At 46.2% G+C, this 27,342-nt stretch overlaps 1 protein-coding gene across 1 annotated transcript in view; it reads right to left on the reverse strand.

Moving 5' to 3' along the window:
* Positions 1-27,342, reverse strand: part of LOC106591200 (cullin-associated NEDD8-dissociated protein 1) — a 75,306-nt gene that overhangs the window by 13,822 nt on the left and 34,142 nt on the right. Inside the window, 15 exon segments of the mRNA XM_045722403.1 lie at positions 4,156-4,320; positions 4,747-4,916; positions 6,811-6,906; positions 7,135-7,198; positions 7,200-7,311; positions 7,449-7,669; positions 9,624-9,719; positions 10,013-10,168; positions 10,990-11,363; positions 11,546-11,808; positions 12,011-12,108; positions 12,281-12,399; positions 17,970-18,111; positions 20,601-20,741; positions 20,981-21,132. Coding sequence (XP_045578359.1) covers positions 4,156-4,320; positions 4,747-4,916; positions 6,811-6,906; positions 7,135-7,198; positions 7,200-7,311; positions 7,449-7,669; positions 9,624-9,719; positions 10,013-10,168; positions 10,990-11,363; positions 11,546-11,808; positions 12,011-12,108; positions 12,281-12,399; positions 17,970-18,111; positions 20,601-20,741; positions 20,981-21,132 — 2,369 coding nt within the window.

The raw sequence follows: 27,342 nt of genomic DNA on the forward strand, positions 1-27,342 counted from the left end.
CCTCTCTCTCTCTCCTGTTGTCTGATCTTCATACAGACTACCTCTCTCTCTCTCCTGTTGTCTGATCTTCATACAGACTACCTCTCTCTCTCTCCTGTTGTCTGATCTTCATACAGACTACCTGTCTCTCTCTCCTGTTGTCTGATCTTCATACAGACTACCTGTCTCTCTCTCTCTCCTGTTGTCTGATCTTCATACAGACTACCTGTCTCTCTCTCTCCTGTTGTCTGATCTTCATACAGACTACCTGTCTCTCTCTCTCCTGTTGTCTGATCTTCATACAGACTACCTCTCTCTCTCTCTCCTGTTGTCTGATCTTCATACAGACTACCTCTCTCTCTCTCCTGTTGTCTGATCTTCATACAGACTACCTCTCTCTCTCTCCTGTTGTCTGATCTTCATACAGACTACCTCTCTCTCTCCTGTTGTCTGATCTTCATACAGACTACCTCTCTCTCTCTCCTGTTGTCTGATCTTCATACAGACTACCTCTCTCTCTCTCCTGTTGTCTGATCTTCATACAGACTACCTCTCTCTCTCTCTCCTGTTGTCTGATCTTCATACAGACTACCTGTCTCTCTCTCCTGTTGTCTGATCTTCATACAGACTACCTCTCTCTCTCTCCTGTTGTCTGATCTTCATACAGACTACCTCTCTCTTTCTCCTGTTGTCTGATCTTCATACAGACTACCTCTCTCTCTCCTGTTGTCTGATCTTCATACAGACTACCTCTCTCTCTCTCCTGTTGTCTGATCTTCATACAGACTACCTCTCTCTCTCTCCTGTTGTCTGATCTTCATACAGACTACCTCTCTCTCTCTCTCTCCTGTTGTCTGATCTTCATACAGACTACCTCTCTCTCTCTCTCTCTCTCCTGTTGTCTGATCTTCATACAGACTACCTCTCTCTCTCCTGTTGTCTGATCTTCATACAGACTACCTCTCTCTCTCTCCTGTTGTCTGATCTTCATACAGACTACCTGTCTCTCTCTCTCTCTCCTGTTGTCTGATCTTCATACAGACTACCTCTCTCTCTCTCCTGTTGTCTGATCTTCATACAGACTACCTGTCTCTTTCTCCTGTTGTCTGATCTTCATACAGACTACCTCTCTCTCTCTCCTGTTGTCTGATCTTCATACAGACTACCTCTCTCTTTCCCTGTTGTCTGATCTTCATACAGACTACCTCTCTCTCTCTCTCTCTCTCTGTTGTCTGATATTCATACAGACTACCTCTCTCTCTCTCTCCTGTTGTCTGATCTTCATACAGACTACCTCTCTCTCTCTCCTGTTGTCTGATCTTCATACAGACTACCTCTCTCTCTCTCTCTCTCTCTTCCTGTTGTCTGATCTTCATACAGACTACCTCTCTCTCTCTCCTGTTGTCTGATCTTCATACAGACTACCTCTCTCTCTCTCTCCCTCTCTGATCTTCATACAGACTACCTCTCTCTCTCTCCTGTTGTCTGATCTTCATACAGACTACCTCTCTCTCTCTCCTGTTGTCTGATCTTCATACAGACTACCTCTCTCTCTATCTCTCCTGTTGTCTGATCTTCATACAGACTACCTCTCTCTCTCTCCTGTTGTCTGATCTTCATACAGACTACCTCTCTCTCTCTCCTGTTGTCTGATCTTCATACAGACTACCTCTCTCTCTCTCCTGTTGTCTGATCTTCATACAGACTACCTCTCTCTCTCTCTCTCTCCTGTTGTCTGATCTTCATACAGACTACCTCTCTCTCTCTCCTGTTGTCTGATCTTCATACAGACTACCTCTCTCTCTCTCTCTCCTGTTGTCTGATCTTCATACAGACTACCTCTCTCTCTCCTGTTGTCTGATCTTCATACAGACTACCTCTCTCTCTCTCTCCTGTTGTCTGATCTTCATACAGACTACCTCTCTCTCTCTCTCCTGTTGTCTGATCTTCATACAGACTACCTGTCTCTCTCTCCTGTTGTCTGATCTTCATACAGACTACCTCTCTCTCTCCTCTGTTGTCTGATCTTCATACAGACTACCTCTCTCTCTCTCCTGTTGTCTGATCTTCATACAGACTACCTCTCTCTCTCTCCTGTTGTCTGATCTTCATACAGACTACCTCTCTCTCTCTCTCTCCTGTTGTCTGATCTTCATACAGACTACCTCTCTCTCTCCTGTTGTCTGATCTTCATACAGACTACCTCTCTCTCTCTCCTGTTGTCTGATCTTCATACAGACTACCTGTCTCTCTCTCTCTCTCCTGTTGTCTGATCTTCATTACAGACTACCTCTCTCTCTCTCCTGTTGTCTGATCTTCATACAGACTACCTCTCTCTTTCTCCTGTTGTCTGATCTTCATACAGACTACCTCTCTCTCTCTCCTGTTGTCTGATCTTCATACAGACTACCTCTCTCTCTCTCTCTGTTGTCTGATCTTCATACAGACTACCTCTCTCTCTCTCTCTCTCCTGTTGTCTGATCTTCATACAGACTACCTCTCTCTCTCTCTCCTGTTGTCTGATCTTCATACAGACTACCTCTCTCTCTCTCCTGTTGTCTGATCTTCATACAGACTACCTCTCTCTCTCTCTCTCCTGTTGTCTGATCTTCATACAGACTACCTCTCTCTCTCTCTCTGTTGTCTGATCTTCATACAGACTACCTCTCTCTCTCTCCTGTTGTCTGACCTTCATACAGACTACCTCTCTCTCTCTCTCCTGTTGTCTGATCTTCATACAGACTACCTCTCTCTCTCTCCTGTTGTCTGATCTTCATACAGACTACCTCTCTCTCTCTCTCCTGTTGTCTGATCTTCATACAGACTACCTCTCTCTCTCTCCTGTTGTCTGATCTTCATACAGACTACCTCTCTCTCTCTCCTGTTGTCTGATCTTCATACAGACTACCTCTCTCTCTCTCCTGTTGTCTGATCTTCATACAGACTACCTCTCTCTCTCTCCTGTTGTCTGATCTTCATACAGACTACCTCTCTCTCTCTCTCCTGTTGTCTGATCTTCATACAGACTACCTCTCTCTCTCTCCTGTTGTCTGATCTTCATACAGACTACCTCTCTCTCTCTCCTGTTGTCTGATCTTCATACAGACTACCTCTCTCTCTCTCTCTCCTGTTGTCTGATCTTCATACAGACTACCTCTCTCTCTCTCCCTGTTGTCTGATCTTCATACAGACTACCTCTCTCTCTCTCTCTCCTGTTGTCTGATCTTCATACAGACTACCTCTCTCTCTCTCTCCTGTTGTCTGATCTTCATACAGACTACCTTGTCTCTCTCTCTCTCCTGTTGTCTGATCTTCATACAGACTACCTCTCTCTCTCTCTCCTGTTGTCTGATCTTCATACAGACTACCTCTCTCTCTCTCCTGTTGTCTGATCTTCATACAGACTACCTCTCTCTCTCTCCTGTTGTCTGATCTTCATACAGACTACCTCTCTCTCTCTCTCCTGTTGTCTGATCTTCATACAGACTACCTCTCTCTCTCTCTCTCTCCTGTTGTCTGATCTTCATACAGACTACCTCTCTCTCTCTCTCCTCGTTGTCTGATCTTCATACAGACTACCTCTCTCTCTCTCCTGTTGTCTGATCTTCATACAGACTACCTCTCTCTCTCTCTCCCTGTTGTCTGATCTTCATACAGACTACCTCTCTCTCTCTCTCTCTCTCCTGTTGTCTGATCTTCATACAGACTACCTCTCTCTCTCCTGTTGTCTGATCTTCATACAGACTACCTCTCTCTCTCTCCTGTTGTCTGATCTTCATACAGACTACCTCCCTCTCTCTCTCTCCTGTTGTCTGATCTTCATACAGACTACCTCTCTCTCTCTCTCCTGTTGTCTGATCTTCATACAGACTACCTCTCTCTCTCTCTCCTGTTGTCTGATCTTCATACAGACTACCTCTCTCTCTCTCTCTCTCCTGTTGTCTGATCTTCATACAGACTACCTCTCTCTCTCTCCTGTTGTCTGATCTTCATACAGACTACCTCTCTCTCTCTCTCCCTCTCTGATCTTCATACAGACTACCTCTCTCTCTCTCCTGTTGTCTGATCTTCATACAGACTACCTTTCTCTCTCTCCAGGCAGGCTATTGTTCATATTCATGAGTAGGTCAACAATGGTCCTGTAACGGAGTCCTGTCAGGAAGTTGTTCAGAATACCTTGATGTCATAATGATCCTTGAGTCCGTCTTCTACGTGGTTGAGGAACTCAAAGATGTCTAGTCTGTCTAGACAGCTGTCCAGGAGTGTGTACATGCACTCAAACGCTGCCTTCCTGATGTCCAGACCATCATCCACTGTGTGTTTAAAGGGACCCATCTCAACCTGGGGGGAGAAGACAAAAACCCTGACGTCATTTAGACGACCCTCTTATCTAAAGTAACTCAACTAAAAATGGAGGTAGAACGACTACAGAGGACAACAATTGCAAGTAAATCCTTTGTCAATAAAACTTAAAACCTTAAAAAAAACAAGAAAGGAAGATGTGAGTGAATGAAAGGAGGATAACAGACAAAGGTAGGAAGGTAGGAAGGAAGGAAGGAAGGAAGGAAGGAAGGAAGGAAGGAAGGAAGGAAGGAAGGAAGGAAGGAAGGAAGGAAGGAAGGAAGGAAGGAAAAAGGAGGTGAAGCACCAATGAATGACATGTCAAACTAGGGATAACAGAAAACAAGGGAAGAGTAGATGAAGAATGACAGAACGTGTGAACACAAGCAGAAAAGGAGAGGGAAATCAGCTTGGTTTATCCTGTACCTCTCTGATGAGTTCCTTGCGGACTTTGGTCTCGTTGTAGAGGTGTGGCAGGACCGTATCCAGTAAGTCTCTGATGAGAGAGGGCTTATTATGGGCTGCTGAGTTGAAGGTTACCAGGGCAACCCGCCGCACGTTCAGGTCCGGGTCCTCCAACGTCTTCAAGAAGTCACCTGGAATACAGAACAACAGTCAGTCATCATGAACCTTTCACATATACAATTAACATCAATATATGACAAGTCAAATGAAAAGCTCCTCTAGTCAATAGACATATACACATCTCTAGTCTATATTTCCTCAGTCTGTCTCAGTAAAAACAGTCTCAGTCTCCAGTACAGTGAATAATGAAAGTATTCAGACCCCTTCCCCTTTTCCACATTTTGTTACGTTACAGCGTTATTCTAAAATGGATTAAATAAATGTTTTCTCTTATCAATCTATACACAATACCCATAATGACAAAGCGAAAACAGGTTTACAAATTTTAGCTAATTTATTACAAATAAAAAACAGAAATACCTTATTTACATAAGTATTGAGACCCTTTACTATAAGACTCAAAATTGCGCTCAGGTGCATCCTGTTTCCATTGATCATCCTTGAGATGTTTCTACAACTTGATTGGAGTTCACCTGTGGTCAATTCAATTGATTGGACAGGCACACGCCTGTCTTTATAAGGTCCAACATTTGATAGAGCAAAAACCAAGCAATGAGGTCGATGGAATTGTCCGTAGAGCTCTGAGACAGGAGTGTCGAGGCACAGATCTGGGAAAGGGTACGATTTCTGCAGCATTCTCCATCATTCTTAAATGGAAGAAGTTTGGAACCACCAAGACTCTTCCTAGAGCTGGCCGCCCGGACAAACTGAACAATCAGGGGGAGAAGGGCCCTGGTCAGGGAGGTGATCAAGAACCCGATGGTCACTCTGACAGAACTCCAGAGTTCCTCTGTGGAGATGGGAGAGCCTTCCAGAAGGACAACAATCTCTGCAGCGCTCCACCAATCAGGCCTTTATGGTAGAGTGGCCAGATGGAAACCACTCCTTAGTAAAAAGGCACATGACAGGGTGGTTGGAGTTTGCCAAAAGGCCCCTAAAGGTCTCTCAGACCATGAGAAACAAGATTCTCTGGTCTGATTAAACCAAGATTGAACTCTATGGCCTGAATGTCAAGCGTCACATCTGGAGGAAACCTGGCACTATCCCTAGGGTGAAGCATGGTGTTGGCAGCATCATGCTGTGGGGATGGTTTTCAGCAGCAGGGCCTGGGAGACTAGTCAGGATCGAGGCAAAGATGAGCGGAGCAAAGTAAAGAGATCCTTGATGAAAACCTGCTTCAGAGTACTTAGGACCTCAGACTGGGGCGAAGGTTCACCTTCCAACAGGACAATGACCCTAACCACACAGCCAAGACAACGCAGGAGTGGCTTCGGGACAAGTGTCTGAATGTCCTTGATTGGCCCAGCCAGAGCCCGGACTTGAACCCGATCGAAACATCTCTGGAGACCTGAAAATAGCTGTGCAGCGACGCTCCCCATCCAACCTGACAGAGCTTGAGAGGATCTGCAGAGAAGAATGGGAGAAACTCCCCAAATACAGGTGTGCCAAGCTTGTAGCGTCATACCCAAGAAGACTCGAGGCTATAATTGCTGCCAAAGGTGCTTCAACAAAGTACTGAGTGAAGGGTCTGAATACTTATGTAAATGTAATATTGCCGGTTTTTATTTTGTATACATTTGTAAAAATGCCTAAAAACCTGTTTTTGCTTTGTCATTATGGGGTATTGTGTGTAGATTGATGAGGGGGGAAAAACTACAATTTAATCAATTTTAGAATAAGTCTGTAACGTAACAAAATGTGGAAAAAGTCAAGGGGTCTGAAAACTTTCTGAATGCGCTGTATTTATGCTGTAATAGTCTGTGCTGGGGGCAAGGGTCAGTTTGTCATTAGAAACCATACCAGTCTGCCTGATCTAAATACCGATAGATACCATAGCATTAGTCACAAAGAGGATAGGTTAGCAGTAGATAGCTATGGATAGATGAAATAGTATAGATAAAACACCTATGCAGTTTTTCAGGAGAGGGTCTATTGTCTGTGGGTGGTCTGAGATGGTGAACTTCACTGCTGTCACCACTGAGCTTCTGGCGTAAGATGATCCTGGAGACAGAAAACATTCATATTTCACATCACATACCTGCAATAGCAGAGTAAATTAATACCCAGGTCATATTTCACATCACATTCCTGCAATAGCAGAGTAAATTAATACCCAGGTCATATTTCTTTACATGAATGATTCATATCATGCACAATGAACCAACTGTATTTATTTTATTTAAATCAAGTCTTGCCAATCAAAACCTGCAGGGTGTTCCTGTTCCCCACCTGAGAGCAAGTATCCTTTAAGCCTGGGCAGCAGGGTTTCTGGGTCTATGAGGGTGAGTTTCCCCCAGACATTCTGCTACCACGTTCCTGGTGCCCTCCTCTGCACACTCACAGTGCTTCAACAGCAGGGTCCATACGCCCTCTACGTAAGGTTTCAGACCCGTCACAGACGCCGAGCTGGAGAGAACAGAACAGATACTATTTGGTTACAAGGTGAAAACAGCAACCCGCAATTAGCCAGTTCAGTCACCCGACCCGGGACTTGAACCAGCAACCTTTCGGGTTCCACCTCTCTAACCGCTGGACTATCCTACCTGATGATCTCTTTGAGCGAGTGTAGCAGCAGATACTGCCTCTTGGGCTGTCCTGAGATCTCCCCCAGAACGAAGGGCAGGTATTCCGGCAGGTTGCCCACGGCGATGGATCCTAGGGCGTACGATGCGGCAGACTTGACCTCTTCAGAGGAGGAAGAGAAGGCGTCCAGGATGACCGTCTTGAGCTCTGGTTGGCCGCTCAGGTCTACGTGGTGTCCCACCTACCACAGAGACAGATATTAATGATTCCCTCACTACTGATACTAGCCCACGACATCAGATACTAGCCCACGACATCAGATACTAGCCCACGACATCAGATACTAGCCCACGACATCAGATACTAGCCCACGACATCAGATACTAGCCCACGACATCAGATACTAGCCCACGACATCAGATACTAGCCCACGACATCAGATACTAGCCCACGACATCGAGATACTAGCCCACGACATCAGATACTAGCCCACGACATCAGATACTAGCCCACGACATCAGATACTAGCCCACGACATCAGATACTAGCCCACGACATCTGATACATCAGATACTAGCCCACGACATCTGATACTAGCCCACGACATCTGATACATCAGATACTAGCCCACGACATCTGATACTAGCCCACGACATCAGACACTAGCCCACGACATCAGACACTAGCCCACGACATCACTAGCCCACGACATCAGACACTAGCCCACGACATCAGACACTAGCCCACGACATCAGACACTAGCCCACGACATCAGACACTAGCCCACGACATCAGATACTAGCCCACGACATCAGATACTAGCCCACGACATCAGATACTAGCCCACGACATCAGATACTAGCCCACGACATCAGATACTAGCCCACGACATCAGATACTAGCCCACGACATCAGATACTAGCCCACGACATCAGATACTAGCCCACGACATCAGATACTAGCCCACTACCAGCAAAATCCCTATTAGTCCCACTACCAGCAAAACCCCTATTAGTCCCACTACCAGCAAAACCCCTGTTAGTCCCACTACCAGCAAAACCCCTATTAGTCCCACTACCAGCAAAACCCCTATTAGTCCCACTACCAGCAAAACCCCTATTAGTCCCACTACCAGCAAAACCCCTATTAGTCCCACTACCAGCAAAACCACTGTTAGTCCCACTACCAGCAAAACCACTGTTAGTCCCACTACCAGCAAAACCACTGTTAGTCCCACTACCAGCAAAACCCCTATTAGTCCAACTACCAGCAAAACCCCTATTAGTCCCACTACCAGCAAAACCCCTGTTAGTCCCACTACCAGCAAAACCCCTGTTAGTCCCACTACCAGCAAAACCCCTGTTAGTCCCACTACCAGCAAAACCCCTGTTAGTCCCACTACCAGCAAAACCCCTGTTAGTCCCACTACCAGCAAAACCCCTATTAGTCCCACTACCAGCAAAACCCCTGTTAGTCCCACTACCAGCAAAACCCCTGTTAGTCCCACTACCAGCAAAACCCCTATTAGTCCCACTACCAGTAAAACCCCTATTAGTCCCACTACCAGCAAAACCCCTATTAGTCCCACTACCAGTAAAACCCCTATTAGTCCCACTACCAGTAAAACCACTACCAGCAGCAATAAAACTAAAATTTTTGTACCCCTTTTTCTCCCCAATTTCATGGTATCCAATTGGTAGTTACAGTCTTGTCTCTTCGCTGCAACTCCCGTACGGACTCAGGAGAGGTGAAGGTCGAGAGCCGTGCGTCCTCTGAAACACAACCCAACCAAGCCGCACTGCTTCTTGACACAATGCCCACTTAACCCGGAAGCCAGCTGTACCAATGTGTTGGAGGAAACACCGTACACCTGGCCACCGTGTCAGCGTGCACTGCGCCCGGCCCGCCACAGGAGTCGCTAGTGCGCGATGGGACAAGGACATCCCTGCCAGCCAAACCCTCCCCTAACCCAGACAACGCTGGGCCAATTGTGCTCCGCCCCATGGGTCTCCCGGTCTCGGCCGGCTGCGACAGAGCCTGGACTCGAACCCAGAATCTCTAGTGACACAGCTAGCACTGCGATGCAGTGCATTAGACCACTGCGCCACTCGGGAGGCCCACAACTATAAAATGACTTGGACATGCACACACACCTTCTGTTTATTTGAATAGTTGTATTTCAAAGGGTGACCCACCTCTCCCAGTGACAGCAGGGCCAGCAGCCTGATGGAGTCTGTCGACCGAGAGTTCTTCACATCCTGGATGAACTGGCCGACCACGGCAGGACCCTCCTACAAATACAAACCAAACTTTATTTCAAATGCATTAAATATGGAAAAAGCCTTTAGGGCACCCCACCCCTAGTGATCACATTATAAAACATTCTGTTAAGATAATGAACAAACAAGAGGAAATAATCAAACCAAAAATCTGAGATTGAAAAAAAACACCAAAACAAAATAGCCAATAAAAGTCCTCCAGGATAACAGAACACAGGAAGGAGATCTTAAAGTCCTCCAGGAGAACATGAATACAAACATAACACAGGAAGTATGTCTAAAGGTCAGTAGAACAGTGAACCCACATCAGGACAGGCGCGGGTCAGGGCGGCCACACATTTAGCGATAGAGTAGTAGGACTGTTTGTGTGTCAGAGCAGCACTCTGGGCGTAGACTGGACCGGTCAGCATACGGAGCAGGTCCATGTAACCCAGAGAGGATGTCCCTGTACCCACCAGAGCCTGGGAGAGGACACAATAATACAGCTTTTAATACAACCCTAACCCAGAGAGGATGTCCCTGTACCCACCAGAGCCTGAATATAGAAGAACAGAATACAATTTACTGAGTGCTACAATACTGCTGGGTCAGAGAGGGGTGTTTAATAAATTAACATTGAGCAGTGACACTTCTAGATATGAAGTTGAACATCTATAGAACATCTTCTATTAGGGACAAAGTAGGCCCTAACTACCTGATCATCTATTAGGGACAAAGTAGGCCCTAACTACCTGATCATCTATTAGGGACAAAGTAGGCCCTAACTCCCTGATCATCTATTAGGGACAAAGTAGGCCCTAACTCCCTGATCATCTATTAGGGACAAAGTAGGCCCTAACTACCTGATCATCTATTAGGGACAAAGTAGGCCCTAACTCCCTGATCATCTATTAGGGACAAAGTAGGCCCTAACTCCCTGATCATCTATTAGGGACAAAGTAGGCCCTAACTACCTGATCATCTATTAGGGACAAAGTAGGCCCTAACTACCTGATCATCTATTAGGGACAAAGTAGGACTGAAACACCTGATCATCTATTAGGGACAAAGTAGGACTGAAACACCTGATCATCTATTAGGGACAAAGTAGGCCCGAAACACCTGATCATCTATTAGGGACAAAGTAGGCCCGAAACACCTGATCATCTATTAGCGGATTTTACAAGCGGTTCACAAACTATTTTACAACACAGTACCTCAATTGAACTCACCCACCCGCTGTCCTAGACATTTAGATAGCATTCCCTTATCTGTTGAAACTGGAACTGGTAACCATGCGTACCTGGAAGAACTCTAGCATGGCACTGAGGGCCCCTCCCTGCAGCAGAGGAGACCTGACCAGAGAGATGAGCTCTGAGAGGATGGATGACCCCCCGATCTTAGCCAGGGAGAGAGGGTGGACCCGGGCCAGGGTGGTCAGGAAGCTGATGACCATCTGAGACACATGCATGTCGCTCTCGCTGATCAGCGGAGGCAGTTCGGCCAGCACCGCGTCGATCATGGCCGGAGTCACGCTGTCGCTGTAGTTCTTCACCAGGATGTCCAGCGCTGCCAGGGTGCTCAGTTTCAGCGCCCGCTGGTTCTTACGCAGAAACGACGCCAGGATGGGCACTGCCTCGTCAAGGATAGGTCGAAGGTCGATCTTCAGCGTGGAGCCTGTGATTAGGGATGATAGCAAGTATGAAAATAATATACACACACACACACACACACTCTCTCTTATCTAGCAGGGAAACTGATTTATTAGTAACAACTTGTTAAGCCATTTAAAAAAATCTGCCCTCATCAACAGATTCTGAAAATTGGCCGTATGGACTCCAACATCATCCCCTCCCAACCTGCGATGAGCGTGAGGGCCTTGACCGTCGTCAGTCTGGTAATCTCATTCTTCAGGCGCTCCAGGAAGATGTGCAGCGTCCCAGGGAGGTCGTCCCCCAGGCTGTCTCCTAGGTTACAGATGATCTGACCCATACAGGAAATGGCCCTCTCTTTCACTTCCTGGTCGATGTCGGCAGCCTTGAGGCGTTTGATGGTGCAGGTGAAGAGGTCCGTGATGTAGGGAGAAGCATCGAAGGTGTCTCTCTCCGGCTGGTCCAGAGGTCTGAGAGGTTTCACATTGACAAAAGCTTCATTTTCCCAAACCGTGTCACGAGGTTGCAGCAGATTAAAACAAAAAACGTACAGACGGAATGAAAAGAACAGCAACACTCACCTGAAGTTACCTCTGGTAAACCAGGTAGTTATTCTACTAAACAAGAGAACACATCAATACAGGTGTATTAGAATAGACCAGATAACCTTACCTGATGACCTTGACCAGCTGTTGGCTGACCAGCAGGGCCTCAGAGGTGATTTTATAGAAGGGGTCTCCTACACACGCCACCACGGGCGGCACCAGGGCCTGTGGAGGTCAAAGGTTAGACAAGTTCATTCAAGTGTCACTTCACAATTGACAAGACATTTTACAGATACATTTAAAAAAATGGTGAATGGACCAGTCAGTGAGATTTCTGAGACTATTTTAAAAGCACTGATAATCCATGATATCATCAACATCAGTCCTATTATCCAACCTGGACATGGGGGTGGAAGACTTGAGGCTGGTGGTTACATAGGACCACATACAGACAGGACAGGGCATCGATCTTCAGGTTGGACGAGCTGGACTTGTCGTTGAGAGAGAAGATGATTCCTGTTGGGAGAGAGGAGATTAGGTTAGTTTAGTCAATATGAACATTTAGGGAGGGTTTCCCGGACACAGATTAAGTCTATTCCTAGAATAGTTCCTCCATTGAAAGTGCTTTTCAGTCCAGGACTGGGTGGAATGTGTGTCTGGGAAACCGGCCCAATGAATTAGAATATTAAAAGGAAAGAAGAGAAACAGCTGAGAGAAGCGGTGCTGGTGAGGTCAGAAACCTGACACGTGTTTCAGGGAACAGAAAATAAAAATGAGGGAAACAGAGAGCTTAATTACTAAAAATATAAGGTTTCCAGTACGAGTCAATACGACCACAGGAAGGTTTCCAGTACGAGTCAATGCGACCACAGGAAGGTTTCCAGTACGAGTCAATACGACCACAGGAAGGTTTCCAGTACGAGTCAATACGACCACAGGAAGGTTTCCAGTACGAGTCAATGCGACCACAGGAAGGTTTCCAGTACGAGTCAATGCGACCACAGGAAGGTTTCCAGTACGAGTCAATGCGACCACAGGAAGGTTTCCAGTACGAGTCAATGCGACCACAGGAAGGTTTCCAGTACGAGTCAATGCGACCACAGGAAGGTTTCCAGTACGAGTCAATGCGACCACAGGAAGGTTTCCAGTACGAGTCAATGCGACCACAGGAAGGTTTCCAGTACGAGTCAATGCGACCACAGGAAGGTTTCCAGTACGAGTCAATGCGACCACAGGAAGGTTTCCAGTACGAGTCAATACGACCACAGGAAGGTTTCCAGTACGAGTCAATACGACCACAGGAAGGTTTCCAGTACGAGTCAATGCGACCACAGGAAGGTTTCCAGTACGAGTCAATGCGACCACAGGAAGGTTTCCAGTACGAGTCAATGCGACCACAGGAAGGTTTCCAGTACGAGTCAATGCGACCACAGGAAGGTTTCCAGTACGAGTCAATGCGACCACAGGAAGGTTTCCAGTACGAGTCAATGCGACCACAGGAAGGTTTCCAGTACGAGTCAATGCGACCACAGGAAGGTTTCCACGACAGAAGGTTTCGAGTCAATGCGACCACAGGAAGGTTTCCAGTACGAGTCAATGCGACCACAGGAAGGTTTCCAGTACGAGTCAATGCGACCACAGGAAGGTTTCCAGTACGAGTCAATGCGACCACAGGAAGGTTTACAGTACGAGTCAATACGACCACAGGAAGGTTTACAGTACGAGTCAATACGACCACAGGAAGGTTTACAGTACGAGTCAATGCGACCACAGGAAGGTTTACAGTACGAGTCAATGCGACCACAGGAAGGTTTCCAGTACGAGTCAATACGACCACAGGAAGGTTTACAGTACGAGTCAATGCGACCACAGGAAGGTTTCCAGTACGAGTCAATACGACCACAGGAAGGTTTCCAGTACGAGTCAATGCGACCACAGGAAGGTTTACAGTACGAGTCAATGCGACCACAGGAAGGTTTCCAGTACGAGTCAATGCGACCACAGGAAGGTTTCCAGTACGAGTCAATGCGACCACAGGAAGGTTTCCAGTACGAGTCAATACGACCACAGGAAGGTTTACAGTACGAGTCAATGCGACCACAGGAAGGTTTACAGTACGAGTCAATACGACCACAGGAAGGTTTACAGTAAGAGTCAATACAACAAGGCTGATGATCAGCCTTCTTTCAGATCCTCCACTCCCCTGGTGGAAAACACAAAATAACCAGATAGCTTCTCATTGTAATGTATCCTAAATAATCCCATTGTATCAGCGGTGGGGTACTGAAGCAGTGCAGTGGTACTGTAGAATGGAGTTTGGAGGAGCATATTGGGGAAACTAGAAAAACTGGTTTCACCCCAAAGTCATTTAGAAAGGACAGAACAAGATATTAAACCTTCTCTGTTGCCTTTCGAGGTATGGCATTTAACTCTGAACAAGCCCTAATAAAATCACTTGTATTTGCCTAAAGGGAAAGGAGACACTATGGCTGCAACCTGCAATAACAACATGCAAAAGTACCAATCCATCCATTCCTCTAGGGTAACACGTTGACTAGGTCAAATAATTCATTTTCTACTTCAGCATCTTTCCTGTCAACTCAATAACTCTCATTCCACTAAAACGTGAAAGGCATTTAATGTCATAGTTTCATAAGTCAGTCAGCCTCCGTCAGAGAGAGTGACCTCCAGACCAGATGGATGAGGCTGAAGAACGTGCCCAGGGCGGGAGCCTTGTTCCTGGGACCGGCACAGAGATGTTGGGTGAGAGCCCAGGCTAGCCCGGGGTAAAAGTCTGGCAGGAGTGAGATCAGAATCTCGGGGTGCCAACTACTGCCATTGTGCCCTTGAGCAAGGGATGCTCCAGGGGAAATGTAGCTCTGTAGCTGATCCAACGCTGCTTCCAGCCTCTCGTGTGTGTGTGTGTGTGTGTGTGTGTGTGTGTGTGTGTGTGTGTGTGTGTCTGGGGGACAAATTTCAGATTCACATTCGGTACACCCATGTAGTACCGGGTCAGACCCCCCCCCATTGCCTCCAGAACAGCCTGAATTCTTCAGGGCACTGAAACATTGCTGAAATTGGTATCAAGTGACTGAACGTGTGACGGGAAAACATTCCCCACACCATTATACCACCGTCACCAGCCTGTACCGTTCACACCAGGCAGGATGGGACCATGGACTCTTGCTGCTTATGCCAAATCCTGACTTATGTAAGGATTTGTCGGACCAGGAGATTTGTCGGACAAGGCAATGTTTTCCTACTCCTCAGTTGTCCAGTGTTGGTGATGGCCTGCCCACTGGAGCCACTTCTTCTTGTTTTTAGCTGATAGGAACCCAGTGTTGGTGATGGCCTGCCCACTGGAGCCACTTCTTGTTTTTAGCTGGTAGGAACCCAGTGTTGGTGATGGCCTGCCCACTGGAGCCACTTCTTGTTTTTAGCTGGTAGGAACCCAGTGTTGGTCATGGCCTGCCCACTGGAGCCACTTCTTCTTGTTTTTAGCTGATAGGAACCCAGTGTTGGTGATGGCCTGCCCACTGGAGCATCTTCTTCTTGTTTTTAGCAGATAGGAACCCAGTGTTGGTGATGGCCTGCCCACTGGAGCATCTTCTTCTTGTTTTTAGCTGATAGGAACCCAGTGTTGGTGATGGCCTGCCCACTGGAGCATCTTCTTCTTGTTTTTAGCTGATAGGAACCCAGTGTTGGTGATGGCCTGCCCACTGGAGCATCTTCTTCTTGTTTTTAGCTGATAGGAACCCAGTGTTGGTGATGGCCTGCCCACTGGAGCCTCTTCTTCTTGTTTTTAGCTGATAGGAACCCAGTGTTGGTGATGGCCTGCCCACTGGAGCATCTTCTTCTTGTTTTTAGCTGATAGGAACCCAGTGTTGGTGATGGCCTGCCCACTGGAGCATCTTCTTCTTGTTTTTAGCTGATAGGAACCCAGTGTTGGTGATGGCCTGCCCACTGGAGCATCTTCTTCTTGTTTTTAGCTGGTAGGAACCCAGTGTTGGTGATGGCCTGCCCACTGGAGCCACTTCTTCTTGTTTTTAGCTGATAGGAACCCAGTGTTGGTGATGGCCTGCCCACTGGAGCATCTTCTTCTTGTTTTTAGCTGATAGGAACCCAGTGTTGGTGATGGCCTGCCCACTGGAGCATCTTCTTCTTGTTTTTAGCTGGTAGGAACCCAGTGTTGGTGATGGCCTGCCCACTGGAGCCACTTCTCCTTGTTTTTAGCTGATAGGAACCCAGTGTTGGTGATGGCCTGCCCACTGGAGCATCTTCTTCTTGTTTTTAGCTGATAGGAACCCAGTGTTGGTGATGGCCTGCCCACTGGAGCCTCTTCTTCTTGTTTTTAGCTGATAGGAACCCAGGGTGGTCGTCTGCTGCAATAGCCAATCCGTGACAAGGACCCACGAGTTGTGAGTTCCGAGACGCTGTGCTGAGCCGTTATTTGCCTGTTTGTGTTCCACCTGTTAGCTTGCACCATTCTTTCCATTCTCCTTCAACCTCTCTCATCAACGAGCTGTTTTCACCCACAGGACTACCGCTGACTGGACGTGTTTTGTTTGTCACACCATTCTCTGTAAACCCTAGACACTGTCGTGCGTCAAAATTCCAGGAGACCATTTCTGAGATAGTGGAACCGTCACACCTTAGGTTACCCATTCTAATGGAACAGTAACTGAATGCCTTGATGCCTGTCTGCCTGCTTTATATAGCAAGCCACAGCCACACGACTCACTGTCTGTAGAAGCAAAACATGTTTTCTGAACGGGGTAGTGTAGCTAATAAACTGCCCACTGAGTGCAAGTTATATTGTACATAACTGGTACGAGGACAGGGATATGTAGTGTGAGGGTAGGGTAGTAACCTACCTGGTACGAGGACAGTGATATGTAGTGTGAGGGTAGGGTAGTAACCTACTTGGTACGAGGACAGGGATATGTAGTGTGAGGGTAGGGTAGTAACCTACCTGGTACGAGGACAGGTATATGTAGTGTGAGGGTAGGGTAGTAACCTACCTGGTACGAGGACAGGGATATGTAGTGTGAGGGTAGGGTAGTAACCTACCTGGTACGAGGACAGGGATATGTAGTGTGAGGGTAGGGTAGTAACCTACCTGGTACGAGGACAGGGATATGTAGTGTAGTAACCTACCTGGTACGAGGACAGGGATATGTAGTGTGAGGGTAGGGTAGTAACCTACCTGGTACGAGGACAGGGATATGTAGTGTGAGGGTAGGGTAGTAACCTACCTGGTACGAGGACAGGGATATGTAGTGTGAGGGTAGGGTAGTAACCTACCTGGTACGAGGACAGGGATATGTAGTGTAGTAACCTACCTGGTACGAGGACAGGGATATGTAGTGTGAGGGTAGGGTAGTAACCTACCTGGTACGAGGACAGGGATATGTAGTGTGAGGGTAGGGTAGTAACCTACCTGGTACGAGGACAGGGATATGTAGTGTGAGGGTAGGGTAGTAACCTACCTGGTACGAGGACAGGGGATATGTAGTGTGAGGGTAGGTAGTAAACCTACCTGGTCGAGGACAGGGATTGGGTTTGCACCGGTGAGGACAGGGATATTAAACAGGCCGAGGACAGAGATATGTAGTGTGAGGTAGAGGTAGTGTAACCTACCTGGTACGAGGTGTGTGTAGCTAGTACGAAAGGGATATGGTGAGTGAGGGTATGTAACCTACCTGGTACGAGGACAGGATATGTAGTGTGAGGGTAGGGTAGTAAACCTACCTGGTACGAGGACAGGGGATATGTAGTGTGAGGGTAGGGTAGTAACCTACCTGGTACGAGGACAGGGATATGTAGTGTGAGGGTAGGGTAGTAACCTACCTGGTACGAGGACAGGGGATATGTAGTGTGAGGGTAGGGTAGTAACCTACCTGGTACGAGGACAGGGATATGTAGTGTGAGGGGTAGGGTAGTAACCTACCTGGTACGAGGACAGGGATATGTAGTGTAGTAACCTACCTGGTACGAGGACAGGGATATGTAGTGTGAGGGTAGGGTAGTAACCTACCTGGTACGAGGACAGGGATATGTAGTGTGAGGGTAGGGTAGTAACCTACCTGGTACGAGGACAGGGATATGTAGTGTGAGGGCCCCAGGCAGCACGTTGACCAGCTCCGTCAGCATGTTGAAGCAGCACTGCCGTGTCTTGACACTTTTCTCCTTCATCTGCTTATGCAGGGCCTTAACGATCATTGGCACCTGCAGCAGCACCCGGCGGGAGGGAGAAATATCAGACATACTACTGACTAATACATACTACAACTACCACTAGGAGAAATATCAGACATACTACTGACTAATACATACTAGAACTACCACTAGGAGAAATATCAGACATACTACTGACTAATACATACTAGAACTACCACTAGGAGAAATATCAGACATACTACTGACTAATACATACTAGAACTACCACTAGGAGAAATATCAGACATACTACTGACTAATACATACTACAACTAGGAGAAATATCAGACATACTACTGACTAATACATACTACCACTAGGAGAAATATCAGACATACTACTGACTAATACATACTACCTACCACTAGGAGAAATATCAGACATACTACTGACTAATACAGACTACCTACCACTAGGAGAAATATCAGACATACTACTGACTAATACATACTACAACTAGGAGAAATATCAGACATACTACTGACTAATACATACTACCACTAGGAGAAATATCAGACATACTACTGACTAATACATACTACAACTACCACTAGGAGAAATATCAGACATACTACTGACTAATACAGACTACAACTACCACTAGGAGAAATATCAGACATACTACTGACTAATACATACTAGAACTACCACTAGGAAAAATATCAGACATACTACTGACTAATACATACTACAACTACCACTAGGAGAAATATCAGACATACTACTGACTAATACATACTACAACTACCACTAGGAGAAATATCAGACATACTACTGACTAATACATACTAGAACTACCACTAGGAAGGAGAAATAGACATACAACTCTCTCTACCCTCTGTGTGTGTGTGTGTATTAACATAGGAGTATTACATTGGTGTGATGCATTAACCTGTCTGGGCTAGGGGGCAGTATTTTCATGGCTGGATAAAAAACGTACCCGATTTAAACTGGTTACTACTCTTGCCCAGAAACGAGAATATGCATATTATTAGTAGATTTGGATAGAAAACACTAAAGTTTCTAAAACTGTTTGAATGGTGTCTGTGAGTATAACAGAACCCATATGGCAGGCAAAAACCTGAGACAATTCCAAGTAAGAAGTGGCCTGTCTGCGATTTTGTAGTTGTCCTTTTGCTTGTCTATCGAAACTACAGTATCCATGGGGTTGTGTTGCACTTTCTAAGGCTTCCATTGGCTCTCTAAAGCCGCCAGAAAGCGGATTGGGGCATCTCCTATCTCTGGGCAAAGTATAGTAACTCAGTTTGTCAGTGGTCTGCCTGAGGACAAAGGGAATGGAAATGCGCGTTCACGAGATCTCGCCATTTTTTATTTTCCTCTTTGAATGAATACAGTATTGTCCGGTTGGAATATTATCGCTATTTTACGAGAAAAATACCATAAAAATTGATTTTAAACAGCGTTTGACATGCTTCTAAGTACGGTAATGAAACATTTTGAAATTTTTGGTCTCGAAATGCACTCGCACGTTACCCTTTGGATAGTGACCTGAACGCACGAACAAAACGGGGGTATTTGCACATAACTATGGATTATTTGGAACAAAAACAACATTTGTTGTGGAAGTAGCAGTCCTGGGAGTGCATTCTGACGAAGAACAGCAAAGGTAATCCAATTTTTCTAATAGTAATTCTGAGTTTAGGTTGCCTCGAACTTGGCGCGTGTCAAATTAGCTAGCCGTGATGGCTGAGCTATGTACTCAGAATATTGCAAAATGTGCTTTCGCCGAAAAGCTATTTTAAAATCTGACATAGTGGTTGCATAAATGAGTTCTGTATCTATAATTCTTAATGTATTTTGTCAACGTTTATCATGAGTAATTTAGTAAATTCACTGGAAGTTTTGGGTGGGAATGCTAGTTCTGAACATCACATGCTAATGTAAAAAGCAGTTTTTTGATATAAATATGAACTTGATTGAACAAAACATGCATGTATTGTATAACATAATGTCCTAGGAGTGTCATCTGATGAAGATCAAAGGTTAGTGCTGCATTTAGCTGTGTTTTTGGTTTTTGTGACATATATGCTAGTTTGAAAAATGGCTGTGATTATTTGTGGCTATGTACTCTCCTAACATAATCTAATGTTTTGCTTTCGCTGTAAAGCTTTTTTGAAATCGGACAATGTGGTTAGATTAACGAGAGTCTTATCTTTCAAATGGTGTAAAATAGTCATATGTTTGAAATATTTAAATTATTGCATTTTTGAGGTATTTGTATCTCACGCCACGTGATTACACTGGCTGTTGAATAGAGTGGGACGCTAACGTCCCACCTAGCCCATAGAAGTTAATACAGGTAACCAGGTAGTACTTTTAAGACCAGGCTAGCAGGGAACGTGCCAAACTAGACTGAAATTGTGTATTCTGAAATATCACACGGCACAGATTTAGGATCCTTGGCTAAAAGAACATCCCCCACCATTGTCTTGTAGAAGTTAAGGTCTGGGCAGTGCCTCTCCCTCTGTGTGTTTTACCTGGTTCTGCAGCATGGTGAGTGGAGTCTCTCCCTGTTCCATGGCATCTGGGTCACACAGCCAGCTCTGAGCAGGACGTGTCTGTTTCAGCAGCGACAGGTAGGCATGGAACACGTCAGCCTTCACGTTCTCCTCCCGCTCCTACAATCCAGCAATCAATACATCAGCCAATACATCAGTCAATCAAATGTATTGATAAAGCCCTTTTGTGACAACTGTTGATATTAAAGTGCTTTTACTTTTTAGTAACCCAGCCTAGACTCAGAGAGCAAACAAAAACACAAAACAGATGCCCAACGGCTAGGTAAAACTCCCTGGAAGATGTAGACCTAGAGGAACACGGGGGTAGTGTGTGTGTGTGTGTGTGTGTGTGTGTGTGCCTTGAAGCGGGCGATGAGCGCGGGCGACACGGTCCGGTAGAACTCTGGCAGCATCTCGTGGCGTGTGCTGACCACGGCGTCCAGACACTTGGCGGCCGCACGGCGAACCTTCCAGCTCATGTCGTCGTCGTCGCTGTACTCATCATCACTTCCTGTAAAGGTCAAAGGGTGGTGGTGGTGTGAGGTTAGAGACTGAACACAGTCTAGCAGTAGTTATTACAGAGAATGAAAGAGTTATTAAATGCTTCTGTAAGCATTGTGACCATGTCAGATATGCACATCAGCTGGTAGAAAACACAAACATCTCAAACACAGGTTATACACAGCTCATCCACCAGTCTAGAACGACCACCTGACTACCACAAACACTACTGTCATCACATGGTTGTTCCAGGTCAAGACATTATCACTGCCTAACCTCAAATCCTTCCAATGACATTTGACCTGTGAAGTTTGACAGAGATACACTCATCACAGACTGGGAGGCTAGTCCCAGCACTGTGCTGCCCTGGGCCTAATAAGACTGGGAGGCTAGTCCCAGCACTGTGCTGCCCTGGGCCTAATAAGACTAGGAGGCTAGTCCCAGCACTGTGCTGCCCTGGGCCTAATAAGACTGGGAGGCTAGTCCCAGCACTGTGCTGCCCTGGGCCTAATAAGACTGGGAGGCTAGTCCCAGCACTGTGCTGCCCTGGGCCTGTTTACAAGCTAGCTACACACAGTCAGTCAGTCAGTCAGCACCATGAATTATTAAAGGAACCAGCCAATAGGAATAAGTAGGAATATGATTTATGGATGACTGGCAAACTGTGCTAAAGCATAGTGCTGTAGACGATATGAGCAACACTCCAGGCTCCACAAAAACTCATTGTTGTCAAGAGCCATTTTATAAATGAAATACTTCAGCATTCTGGGAGCACACATTATGGTTGGTGGAGAGACATGACAACCAGAGAGTGTGTGAGACAGGGGTACAGAGAGGAGGAAGGGGACAGATAGGAGGGAGAGGACAGAGAGGAGGGAGAGGGAGGGAGGGAGGGAGACAGAGAGGAGGGAGGGAGGAGGGAGAAGACAGAGAGGAGGGAGGAGGAGGGAGGGGACAGAGAGGAGGGAGAGGAAGGGGGGAAGGGGACAGAGAGGGAGGGAGAGGAGGAGGGAGGGGACAGAGAGGAGGGAGAGGAGGAGGAGGGGACAGAGAGGAGGGAGGGAGGGGACAGAGAGGAGTGAGGGGAGGAAGGGGACAGAGAGGAGGGAGGGAGGGGACAGAGAGGAGTAGAGAGGAGGAAGGGGACAGAGAGAGGTAGGGAGAGGAGGGGACAGAGAGGAGGAGAAGAGAGGAGGAAGGGGGACAGAGAGGAGGAGGGAGGGAGGAGGGACAGAGAGGAGGAGGGACAGAGAGGAGGAAGGGACAGAGAGGAGGGAGGGAGGGGACAGAGAGGAGGGAGAGGAGGGAGAGGAGGAAGGGGGACAGAGAGGAGGGAGGGAGGGGACAGAGAGGAGTGAGAGGAGGAAGGGGACAGAGAGGAGGAAGGGACAGAGAGGAGGGAGAGGAGCGACTCAGCAACACAGTTCAAGACGCACCCATCTGGGAGGAACAGTGTTACAGTAGAAGTACTGACAAGAGCCATCTCTATGAGCTGTAGTAGAAGTAATGACAAGAGCCATCTCTAGTCCTGAGTACACTGTAGTGATGACAAGAGCCATCTCTGTGAGCTGTAGTAGAAGTAATGACAAGAGCCATCTCTATGAGCTGTAGTAGAAGTAATGACAAGAGCCATCTCTATGAGCTGTAGTAGAAGTAATGACAAGAGCCATCTCTATGAGCTGTAGTAGAAGTAATGACAAGAGCCATCTCTATGAGCTGTAGTAGAAGTAATGACAAGAGCCATCTCTATGAGCTGTAGTAGAAGTAATGACAAGAGCCATCTCTATGAGCTGTAGTAGAAGTAATGACAAGAGCCATCTCTATGAGCTGTAGTAGAAGTAATGACAAGAGCCATCTCTGTGAGCTGTAGTAGAAGTAATGACAAGAGCCATCTCTATGAGCTGTAGTAGAAGTAATGACAAGAGCCATCTCTATGAGCTGTAGTAGAAGTAATGACAAGAGCCATCTCTATGAGTTGTAGTAGAAGTAATGACAAGAGCCATCTCTATGAGCTGTAGTAGAAGTAATGACAAGAGCCATCTCTATGAGCTGTAGTAGAAGTAATGACAAGAGCCATCTCTATGAGTTGTAGTAGAAGTAATGACAAGAGCCATCTCTATGAGCTGTAGTAGAAGTAATGACAAGAGCCATCTCTATGAGCTGTAGTAGAAGTAATGACAAGAGCCATCTCTATGAGCTGTAGTAGAAGTAATGACAAGAGCCATCTCTATGAGCTGTAGTAGAAGTAATGACAAGAGCCATCTCTATGAGCTGTAGTAGAAGTAATGACAAGAGCCATCTCTATGAGCTGTAGTAGAAGTAATGACAAGAGCCATCTCTATGAGCTGTAGTAGAAGTAATGACAAGAGCCATCTCTATGAGCTGTAGTAGAAGTAATGACTGGAGGTCTGCTGAAAGCAGCTGCATTACCTGCTCCAATAGCAGTCCTCCATTCAGCCTGTAGATAATAACATTCAGTCTCATGACAAGGCAGGAGAAAGAGACAGAGGGAGAGAGACAGAGGGAGAGAGACAGAGGGAGAGAGACAGAGGGAGAGAGACAGAGGGAGAGAGACAGAGGGAGAGAGACAGAGGGAGAGAGACAGAGGAACAGAGGGAGAGAGACAGAGCAGGGAGAGAGACAGAGGGAGAGAGACAGAGGGAGAGAGACAGAGGAAGAGAGAGACAGAGGGAGAGAGACAGAGGGAGAGAGACAGAGGAGAGAGACAGAGGGAGAGAGACAGAGAGAGAGAGACAGAGGGAGAGAGACAGAGAGAGAGAGAGGCTGGCTGGCTGGCTTCAATATTTACTAGCATTATTCTAGGTTGATTTCACAGTGCTCATGCGTGGCCAAGCAACAGATTGTCTTTCTGGCTGAGCTCTTACAGTCATAGCAACAAACGACACACTAACAGTGTCAGTGCAGTGGGGACTTACAACTGGGGGTTTATTGTGCACAGTAAGAGTCCTGAAAATGGAAGACCATTTAATAGATAGAACTAACTTCTCTCACACTGAGGCAGATCTCTAAACAGAAACCTAAGTCCTAAAGACATGAGTCCTACACACCTCTTCTGAAGTGGTGAAGAGTCACTGTACACACACACACACACACACACACACACACACCTCTTCTGAAGAGAGGAAGAGTCCTGTACACACACACACCTCTTCTGAAGAGATGAAGAGTCCTATATACAGCTGTGTGACATGTTTCCATGTTCCTGAACGTGTCACTTTACACGTCACATACAGTTGAAGTCGGAAGTTTACATACACCTTAGCCAAATACATTTCAACTCAGTTTTTCACAATTCCTGACATTTAATCCTAGTAAAAAATCCCTGTCTTAGGTCAGTTAGGATCACCACTTTATTTTAAGAATGTGAAATGTCAGAATAATAGTAGAGAGAATGATTTATTTAAACTTTTATTTCTTTCATCACATTCCCAGTGGGTCAGAAGTTTACATACACTCAATTAGTATTTGGTAGCACTGCCTTTAAATTGTTTAACTTGGGTCAAACGTTTTGGGTAGCCTTCCACAGGCTTCCCACAATAAATTGGGTGGATTTTGGCCCTTTCCTCCTGACAGAGCTGGTGTAATGGAGTCAGGTTTGTAGGCCTCCTTGCTCACACACACTTTTTCAGTTCTGCCCACATATTTTCTATGGGATTGAGGTCAGGGTTTTGTGATGGCCACTCCAATACCTTGACTGTGTTGTCCTTAAGCCATTTTGCCACAACTTTGGAAGTATGCTTGGGGTCATTGTCCATTTGGAAGACCCATTTGCAACCAAGCTTTAACTTCCTGACTGATGTCTTCAGATGTTGCTTCAATATAGCCACAAATTTCCTGCCTCATGATGCCATTCATTTTGTGAAGTGCACCAGTCCCTCCTGCAGCAAAGCACCCCCACAACATGATGCTGCCACCACCGTGCTTCACGGTTGGGATGGTGTTCTTCGGCTTGAAAGCCTTCCCCTTTTTCCTCCAAACATAACGATGGTCATTATGGCCAAACAGTTCTATTTTTGTTCCATCAGACCAGAGGACATTTCTCCAAAAAGTACGATCTTTGTCCCGATGTGCAGTTGCAAACCGTAGTCTGGCTTTTTTATGGCGGTTTTGGAGCAGTGGCTTCTTCCTTGCTGAGCGGCCTTTCAGGTTATGTCGATATAGGACTCATTTTACTATGGATATAGATACTTTGTACCTGTTTCCTCCAGCATCTTCACAAGGTCTTTTGCTGTTGTTCTGGGATTGATTTGCACTTTTCGCGCTAAAGTACGTTCATCTCTAGGAGACAGAACGCGTCACCTTCCTGAGCGGTATGACGGCTGCGTGGTCCCATGGTGTTTATACTTGCATACTATTGTTTGTACAGATGAACGTGGTACCTTCAGGCGTTTGGAAATTGCTCCCAAGGATGAACCAGACTTGTGGAGGTCTACACATTTCTTTCTGAGGTCTTGGCTGATTTCTTTTGATTTTCCCATGATGTCAAGCAAAGAGGCACTGAGTTTGAAGGTAGGCCTTGAAATACATCCACATCTCCAATTGATTCAAATTACGTAAATTAGTCTATCAGAAGCTTCTAAAGCCATGACATAATTTTCTGGAATTTTCCAAGCTGTTTAAAGGCAACTTAGTGTATGTAAACTTCTGACCAACTGGAATTGTGATACAGTGAATTACAAATGAAGTCATCTGTGAACAATTGTTGGAAAAATGACTTGTGTCATGCACAAAGTAGATGTCCTAACCAACTTGCCAAACTATAGTTTGTTAACAAGAAATGTGTGGAGTGGTTGTAAAACGGGTTTTAATGACGCCAACCTAAGTGTATGTAAACTTCCGACTTCAACTGTATACTGTACACACACACACACACACACACACATCTCTCCTGCAGTGATGAAGAGTCCTATAGGTCTCTCCTGAAGTGATGTAGAGTCCTATATGTTTCTCTTCTTAACAAGTGGAGGAGGTTATAATTATAGCTGTGGCAGTACCTTTCATGATTGTCCCGAGGGGATGTAAATAAAGTTGTAGTAGGCTTGGGCGGTATACAGATTTTCATACAGTCATACCGCTCTTCTGCCATCCTGGGATTTAGACCATTACCAACATAGCACACAAGGTGGCGCTATAAAGATAAGCCCACTGGGTCTCTGCTACCAGAATGCTAACAAAATTAGCACAAGTAATCGCAAAAAACACATAGTTAAACGCTAACGAGCGTACGCGAGCATAAACTAATTGCGAAGACAGGCAAATCCAGCTCATAAAGTTCCACAAGCATAGCTAGCGGATGTAAAGTTCCACAAGCATAGCTAGCGGATGTAAAGTTCCACAAGCATAGCTAGCGGATGTAAAGTTCCACAAGCATAGCTAGCGGATGTAAAGTTCCACAAGCATAGCTAGCGGATGTAAAGTTCCACAAGCATAGCTAGCGGATGTAAAGTTCCACAAGCATAGCTAGCGGATGTAAAGTTCCACAAGCATAGCTAGCGGATGTAAAGTTCCACAAGCATAGCTAGCGGATGTAAAGTTCCACAAGCATAGCTAGTAGCTAGCGGATGTAACGTTCCACAAGCATAGCTAGTAGCTAGCGGATGTAACGTTCCACAAGCATAGCTAGTAGCCAGCGGATGTAAAGTTCCACAAGCATAGCTAGTAGCTAGCGGATGTAACGTTCCACAAGCATAGCTAGTACTAGCGGATGTAAAGTTCCACAAGCATAGCTAGTAGCTAGCGGATGTAACGTTCCACAAGCATAGCTAGTAGCTAGCGGATGTAAAGTTCCACAAGCATAGCTAGTAGCTAGCGGATGTAACGTTCCGCAAGCATAGCTAGTAGCTAGCGGATGTAACGTTCCACAAGCATAGCTAGTAGCTAGCGGATGTAACGTTCCACAAGCATAGCTAGTAGCTAGCGGATGTAACGTTCCACAAGCATAGCTAGTAGCTAGCGGATGTAAAGTTCCACAAGCATAGCTAGTAGCTAGCGGATGTAACGTTCCACAAGCATAGCTAGTAGCTAGCGGATGTAACGTTCACAAGCATAGCTAGTAGCTAGCGGATGTAACGTTCCGCAAAGCATAGCTAGTAGCTAGCGGATGTAAAGTTCCACAAGCATAGCTAGTAGCTAGCGGATGTAAAGTTCCACAAGCATAGCTAGTAGCTAGCGGATGTAAAGTTCCACAAGCATAGCTAGT

This window comes from Salmo salar, chromosome ssa07 (genome assembly GCF_905237065.1).
Source record: "Salmo salar chromosome ssa07, Ssal_v3.1, whole genome shotgun sequence".
Taxonomy (NCBI): domain Eukaryota; kingdom Metazoa; phylum Chordata; class Actinopteri; order Salmoniformes; family Salmonidae; genus Salmo; species Salmo salar.